Source organism: Panthera tigris, chromosome B1 (assembly GCF_018350195.1).
Source record: "Panthera tigris isolate Pti1 chromosome B1, P.tigris_Pti1_mat1.1, whole genome shotgun sequence".
NCBI lineage: Eukaryota > Metazoa > Chordata > Mammalia > Carnivora > Felidae > Panthera > Panthera tigris.
The window spans coordinates 139807650-139815663 of record NC_056663.1 but is presented as its reverse complement, the minus strand read 5'-3'; the positions used below and the strand labels follow the sequence as shown (position 1 = coordinate 139815663).

At 36.0% G+C, this 8014-nt stretch overlaps 1 protein-coding gene across 1 annotated transcript; it reads right to left on the bottom strand.

The window, feature by feature from the left end:
• Nucleotides 1-903: 903 nt before the first annotated feature.
• Nucleotides 904-2806, bottom strand: GK2 (glycerol kinase 2). The gene has a single exon (XM_007074786.2). It carries the CDS (start codon nt 2765-2767, stop codon nt 1106-1108), a length of 1662 nt encoding a protein of 553 aa, XP_007074848.2. The 5' UTR covers nt 2768-2806; the 3' UTR covers nt 904-1105.
• Between the last annotated feature and the right edge of the window lie 5208 nt (nt 2807-8014).

Here is an 8014-nt window from a genome sequence, read left to right as displayed (position 1 = left end):
TTGAGCAATTCTTTTTTTCTATATAAAAATAACATTTATTGTAGTATTCCAGTGTTTGCTCCCAGCATATATCAGTTAAGGTAATTAAATAAAAGGGGAAGGTGTAAGAAATATAGTTGAAATCATAAGATATTTCTCAGTGTGCCAACATAAAATATGCATTTAAGTTTCAAATACTGTCTCTTTAAGAAAGAGTTTTTCCTGGTAATAATATGAAAATCACTGTCCAAATATACAAATGTTTATGTTGAAATATTTATGTACCTAATGGAACATGTAAGACTACTACCCTTCTTATAAGCTTATTTTATAAATGGGTTACTCTATATGAAGTATATGAGAATGTATGTTATACATACTAAATAAATAAAATGGAGAGATTTTTTTTTTTAATGGGAAAGTCTTTTTACTTATAAGATCTACACAGAAGATCATGTAATTAGTGGGACGATGTAAAATGTCTGAAGAATTTTAATTTGGCAAATATTTTCCAGGACAACATCTAAGCTGTGAGAATACTAAAAGTCTATTGTAAAAACCTATGTTCCCATTAAACATTCAGAAAGATACTATGGTCTCCCTAATATATATATATATATATATATATATATATATATTTTATATATATATAAAAGAGGACTTGGGGTGTTTACTAAAAACAACAACAACAGGAAGCCCCTCAGTTTTAGCAAGCTAGTTACACCTCTTAATCAAGTGTGTGCAGCACAGAGAACCAAATATTTGTCCCTAAGTGTTAGAAAATATTTGACAAAATATTCTACAGACAGAATCTGAATATCCTATATCTTAGAGGGCATGGAGCAGGATTTTATGACAATAGAGGGGGTTAATCCCTAGAGTAGCTGGCCCAACCTTAATGGTTGATGTTAAAAAACACACCACATTTTCTAGTGGGTTTTTTTTCTACTGTAATTTATTCATTTCAAGCCACAGGCCTACTTTTAAAGTTCCCTAGAAGTTATGTAGCAACTGGTTTACAAATAAAATCAGAGTCTGTAACAGTATCATCATATTAAGAGACAGAATTGCTGGATCCTTTCATAATATAAAAAGCTCACATCTTGGGAATCCATGGTTGGTATTATTATGGTATACCTGAGATGTATCTTGCTCCAATTAGCATTACCATGCTACTCACTATAAAAAAGCCCAAGGGCAAACTAGAGAAGATAGTAGGATCACTACTTTCAGGAGTCTGAGTTGTAACCCAACCCATTGACTTCATCACAGCTTTCTTCCATGTAGAATAACGAATTTCACATTCTGTGGCCTTGATCTGTGGTTCAAACTGTTCCATAATGACAACTGACAAATCCTCGGGTTTAAGACTCCAAACACCCACCCCTTCTGCAGCTCCTGCTGCCATGGCAGCTCCCAGTGCGGTTGTTTCGGGCATAGGGGGCTTTATTACTGGAATATGCAGAATGTCTGCTTGTAGTTGCATAAGAACTTTATTGTTGGTCATTTTTCCATCTACCTGCAAATGACGGAGGGGAATTCCACAGTCATGGTTCATGGCATCCAAAATCTCTCGGGTTTGGAAACAAACAGATTCTAGTGCAGCAAAAGCAATATGACTTTTATTGATAAACTGAGTGAGACCACAGATTATTCCTCTTGCAGTGGGCTCCCAATAAGGTGCATATAACCCTGAAAAAGCTGGGACAAAGTAACAGCCATAAGAGGTACCTACATCTCTAGCAAGTACTTCAATTTCTTCTGAGGTGTTTATAATTCCAATATTGTCTCTTAACCAGCGAATAACAGCGCCAGCTATAGCAACAGAACCTTCCAGTGCATAACATGCTGGCTTGTCTCTGCCTAGTTGATAAGCCACTGTGGTCAGAAGGCCATGTTCAGAAAACACACACTTATGACCGGTATTACACAGTAAGAAACAGCCTGTTCCATACGTGTTTTTGGCTTGTCCTTCTTGGAAGCACATTTGTCCTACCAATGCAGCAGACTGGTCCCCCAAGCACCCAGATATTGGCACCCCTTCCAAGGTCCCAGCTTTCATTAGGCCATAGATCTCAGAAGAACTCCATACATTTGGAAGAATGTCCATTGGAATTTCAAAAAAGTCACAAAGCTCTTTATCCCATTCTAAAGAATGGATGTTGAAAAGCATTGTCCTACTTGCATTTGTTACATCTGTACAATGGACACCACCATATACTCCTCCTGTCAAACTCCAGATAAGCCATGAATCAATGGTACCAAAAAGAGCTCTACCTTCTTCAACAGCCTTTTGAACTTTTCTCACATTGTCAAGAATCCAACGAAGTTTCACTGCACTGAAGTAAGTGCTAAGTGGAAGGCCTGTCTTGGACGTGACAAAGTTATTATTTTCTGGAATTTTCTTCCTAAGATTTTCAACAGTAGACTGGGTTCTTAGATCAAGCCACACCACAGCATTGTAGAGCGGCTCTCCAGTTAACTTGTCCCAGATTACTGTGGTTTCCCTCTGATTGCTGACGCCAATAGCTTTTATGTTGGATATATCAATGTTCAGTTTATCAAGTTTCTCACATGTTCTCTCTATACACTCATAGACAGACTGAAGGATTTCCTTAGGGTCTTGTTCTACCCATCCTTCTTTTGGGAACTCTTGTGTTAATTCCACTTGATGGCAACCAAGTAGATCCGCTGTTTTTGAATTGAAAACCAGAAAGCGAGTGGAATTAGTTCCCTGCACCACTGCCCCCACCAAAGGCCCCACAGCTGCTTTCTTCGGGGCTGCCATGAAATCAGTCGGTCAGCCGTTTCCCGAGTGATTAAAGTGTTCCAGGGGGAGGGGCACGCAATACATTAGGAACGTCAAGAGCGTCAGGAGCGTCAGGAACCTGTGCGCAGGGGTTGCCTGTGCTCAACCGGAAGCTATGGGGTAACCCTTGACCTTTAACTGGCTATCTGCTCACCCCACCCCTCTGGCCTAGACCCTGCCCTCAGCCACTCAATTATCTTTTAAGGAGATTTAAGCTACAAAAAGATCATGTATTTACCTACATAATTACTGTTACCAGTGCTTTTCATTTCATTCTGTGGATTCATGTTTGTGTTACCATTTCCTTTCTGCCTATAAGAGTTCCCTCAACATTTCTTCCAGTGTGGGTCTGCTGGAAATAAATTCTTCCAACTTTACAATGTCTGAGAAGTATTTCATCCTAATATTTAAATATTTTTTTTGGCATATAGGATTCTATTTTTAATTTTTTTTTTAATTTGAGGACCTTGAAACTATTCTCCACCACCTTTCTGTTGTGTTGTTTCAGTTGTGAACTTTGCTACCTCCGTATTTTTAAGATGTCTGTTTTCTTTCACTGCCTTTGGTTTTTCTTTAAATCAATAGTTTTTATCAGTTTTATGATGATGTTATATGGTATAGCTTTCTTCTTATTTCTTGTGCCTGGGGCACCCTGGGGCTACTTGGATCTGTTGGTTTATAGATCTTATCAAATTTGGAAAAGCTTGGGCTATTATTTCTACAAATATGTTTTATTTTCTCTCTCTTCTCTGCTTTAGGGACTTTAATTACACCTATCAGAGTTGTCCCACAGCTCATTATTGTTACCTTCTCTATTGTTCATTTTAGATAGTTTCTATTGCTACGTCTTCAAGTTTACTAATCTTTTCTTCTCTGGTATCTAATGTGCTGTTAATTAATCCTCTATATTTTTCACCTATACATTGTAATTCTCATTCCCAGAAGTTCAATCAGAGTTTTTAAAATATTTACTTGAGTTTTTGAATATATGGAATAGTTGGGATAACTTTTAATTATATTTTCTGCTAAATCTAACATCACTGTCAGTTCTTGTTCAATTTTGACTAATTTATCTTCTTATTATGATTGGTATTTCCCTGCTTCTTTACATGCCTAGTAATTTTTTTATTACGGGCCAAACATTATGAATTTTAGCTGGTTGAATTGCTGGATATTTTTGTGTTTCTATAAACCTTGAGCTTCGTTTTGGGATGCAGCTAAATTAGTTGGAAACAATTTGATTTCTTTGCTGTCTTTCTTTTCGGATTTGCTGCTGGAACAAGGACAGTGCTCAGTCTGGGCTAATTATACTCCTTTACTGTGATGAAAACCCTCAGTATAGGCTACTCAAGGCCCATGAAAATGAGGTTTTAATGGCTGGTGGGAATAGTTCCTGTTCCCAATCCTGGGTAAACACTGCTTATCTTTACTGGACACTGGTTTCTTTTCTTTTATTTTTTATGTTTATTTTTGAGAGAGAGAGAGAGAGAGAGAGAGAGAGAGAGACTGCACATGAGTGGGGGAGGGGCAGAGAGAGCAGGGTAAAGAGGATCCAAGGTAGTCTCTGTGCTAAGAGCAGATAGCCCGATGCAGGGCTTGCACTCATGAATTGAGAGATTATGACCTCAGCCTAAGTCAGACACTTAGCTGACTGAGCCACCCAGGTGCCCCTACTGGACACTGTTAATCTTTAATCTTTTCATGTGCATTTTTCCCCAGACTCAGTTTCCTCATACACATGGATTGATCAATACGGAACTGAATTCTTAGGGGGTTCTCCAGAGTTCTCTTCTTGTACAACTCTTATTTTCCATACCATGTCTTGTACTCTCTAGATGGCTTCATCTGTCTGGGTGCTTAGCTCTGTCTCCGCACTACAGGGCTTTTACTGGGCTCTACCTGGGTTTCCCCTTCCAATGCTTTGGCCTCAGAAATCTCTCAAGGAAATAAGCTGAGGAAATCATAGTGCCCATGCCACTTGTTTCTTGCCACTTAGGGATCACTACCCTTCGTTGGGTAGTGGGTAGGGATCCTTTTTAAAAGGACAAAATATATGAAATAGTTCACAGAATTCTGTGACTTCATCTTAGTCACAATAGAAGTCTGCCGGAGAGAAGTTTAAATTTTCAGATTGATTGGAAAACTAGTGAATAAATGTACTCACTTATTTAAATTTATTAAATATCCACTCAATAAATGACAATTTTCTATATTAGGACATAGACTATGCTTTTGAGTTATCTCAAAGACAAAGCTTATTTATTTTTAATGAAACCAACAGAACAAGATAGAAAATAACATAAAAATCACCAATAATATTGTTGTTTTACTATTTTAACTAGATCACATTTTCCATTTAAGTAAACCTTTCAAGGAGTTTTTGGAAGTCAGAAAAGCAAAATTAGCTACCAGACTTAATCTGAATAGTAGGCAATTGAAATCATCACAGGTTGGTACAGATTTTCCTGATCTTGTCTTTGTTTTGATTTTAAAATTCTACCAGAGATTTTTCTAAGTGAAAAATTTAAAGGCAACACTTACCAGTATGCCAGTTACCATACTAGGTTTGAATTTGCTTGAAAAAGATTGTTTTTAAGTTTTTAATGTTTTTTTGTTCTTCCCAAGTATTTGGCAGTAGTAAACATTATGTGTATAGATTAATCTACACAATAGAAAGATTTGACCCAAGGTTTTTTCTCTACATCCCCTATCCCCTGCCACTCCAATATATATAGACAAACATTCCCAATCCCAGTAGTTTTTAAGTTTAGGAATGCTTTAAGCATTTTGTCTTTAATCCAATTAACTCATTTAGAAAGACATCAGTTTCTGTTTATAAAAACAACTCACATTAGTTTATGTATTAGTTTCACTTTATTGGCTACTAAATTGTAGCCACCAAATAAATAATAAGTTCCTCAAGTTAGTTTAGCATGAAAAGTTGACCAGATTGGTTTAACTTTCTTAGAGTAATTGCAAGCGATCGATGGATTTAACCAAGCTGACTGAAAATGCTTTATTTTTTTAACTAAGAAGCTTAAACTAACTCCACTAGTTTTCATTTCAAGAAAAATTAAGAACATATACCTTTTGTTTGTTAGTCTGTAATACTTCCCCATGTTCTCAAATAAGCACCTCTGAAATACAGTGGCACCATCTTATTTATGAAGGCATTCAACTTTACAAGGTAATTGTTATTTCATTGTATTATATCCCATACAAATGCCGATGCTTTAATGGTGGACATACTGTTCAGAATAGTCCCACCAAAACCAGGCATTTCTTTTAAAAGTTTTTAAGTATAGGATTGTTAAAATTAGAGTTGTTAAACAAATTGACTTTCTATTATTATTTGCTTACCTTTCAAGCTACTCTTCTAGAGCGCAGTTACTACCTAATATAAAATCTCTTCAGTGATGACCATACTGTAAAGTTTAAAATATATTTGTTCGTTCAGTAATTTGACAAACGTTTTGAGAGGTTGCTGTATGTGGATTCTATTTTAGGCAACAATATAGCAATGCATAAAACATTCTTCCTGCCCTTATTACAACATCTAACTTAAGAACAGTCTGAACTAAATTTACTCATCTATATTGACGTATCTTCCTTTATATATCATGTTTTAAAAACCCATTCATTTAATTATTATTTTTCCGTTGTCAAGCCCATCAAATTATAAGTTAAATGAGGGCAAATATCTTGGTTGTTTTATTCAATCTTGTATCTTCAGTACTTAGAATAGTGCTTGAGCTGAAGCAGAATCTCAAAAAGTATTTGTTGAATGGGATAATGAATGCCACTCTATGTGCCTCTTTATTATCATAAAGTCAAGATCATTTTAATTTTGATTGCTGGATGGGCTATTGGTTATTCATTTTATAATATAATATAATGAGATTGATGAATAGATAAAGGGATGGATAAATGAAAAAATATATGATAAAGGAGTACAGTAAAATATTAATTTAGAATCTATGTGGTAGATTTGATGGTGTCAGTGATAAAGTTCTTTCAACTTTTCTGTATGCAAATTTTTATAACAAAATATTGGGTAAATGTAATGCAAATACAAAGCTCGTCAAGCTGCAAAACATAGTTAATAGGCATCTATTTCATGTAGGTTCTTTTGTTTGTTTGGAGAAACAATTAAAAGGAATAAAAGAGTCATTGCCAAGCATATGTTAATTTGGGAGATTTTGTAATCGAACAATCTAGTTAAAGTTGTTCATCTCAAGAGAACCATTAATTGTGAATCATTTTTATTAAGATATTTGTGGTTTTATTGTAGGAATTTTCTTCTGTACTTTATAAACTCTGTAAATCCTAGGAAGCCAGCTGCGTCGTTAACTCCTTGGCTTTTAACAATATCTAGCATTCTCTTTTCAACCTATAAAGAGTGAGAATCAGTTTTGAAAGTTTCAATTTCACCAAATTTGGACTTACCTTGGTCTTGAATTTTGAGAGTGTGTGCCCTGATGAATTACATAGTTTGTGGCTAGGAAATTTAACTTTTTTTTTTTTTGATTGTGTCATAACCAATGCATCATCACAGTTGGTAATCTTCAAAACACTGACGCATTTTTCTACATGCTGTTCCCAAATGTGCTGGACCAGCTGTTGAGAGCCATGCCATCCAATCGCCTGGAAGACCTCTTCTTGGACCACAAATCACCTAACGTAGTATCCCTCTTTGTTCTAATAAAGAATGGAAAAATTAAAGCAAGCTACCGTGGTTTATTACTCATGTTTTCTCTGTTAAGCATGGGCTGTGGGAATCACTGCATCCACATTAGGAGGCTTTGGCATTCTAGGTAAGCACTCATAACAGACAAGCGAATGAGTTTAATATTCACGGCTATGAAAGTGATTTTATGAATGTTTGATTCTTGAAATTTTTTGTGTGTGTATGTGTGTGTGTGTGTGTGTGTGTGTGTGTGTGTTCTTTGTCATTTTCCCAGTGAAAATTGCCCTGACACTGTTCTCAATGTTAATGTATTCCTGCTTACATTTGACTTTGGAATATGTTACGGCTAATTATCATTACACAGGATGAAAGATCAGAGCCCTGAGTGAGGTGCTTGGGTTTGGGAACAAAGGGAGGCCAATTCAGCATCTTGGCTCTAGGCCCAACAATTGTAATCAAACATCTTGAAACTGGTGGGGTCTTTGCATCCACTTTTTTTTTCTTTTTCTCCCTCACTTTTTGAAAGGGGGTAGGGGAAT

What these genes read in the sequence shown, in the direction of transcription:
- GK2 (XM_007074786.2), bottom strand. Translation starts at nt 2,767, where the DNA reads ATGGCAGCCCCGAAGAAAGCAGCTGTGGGGCCTTTGGTGGGGGCAGTG.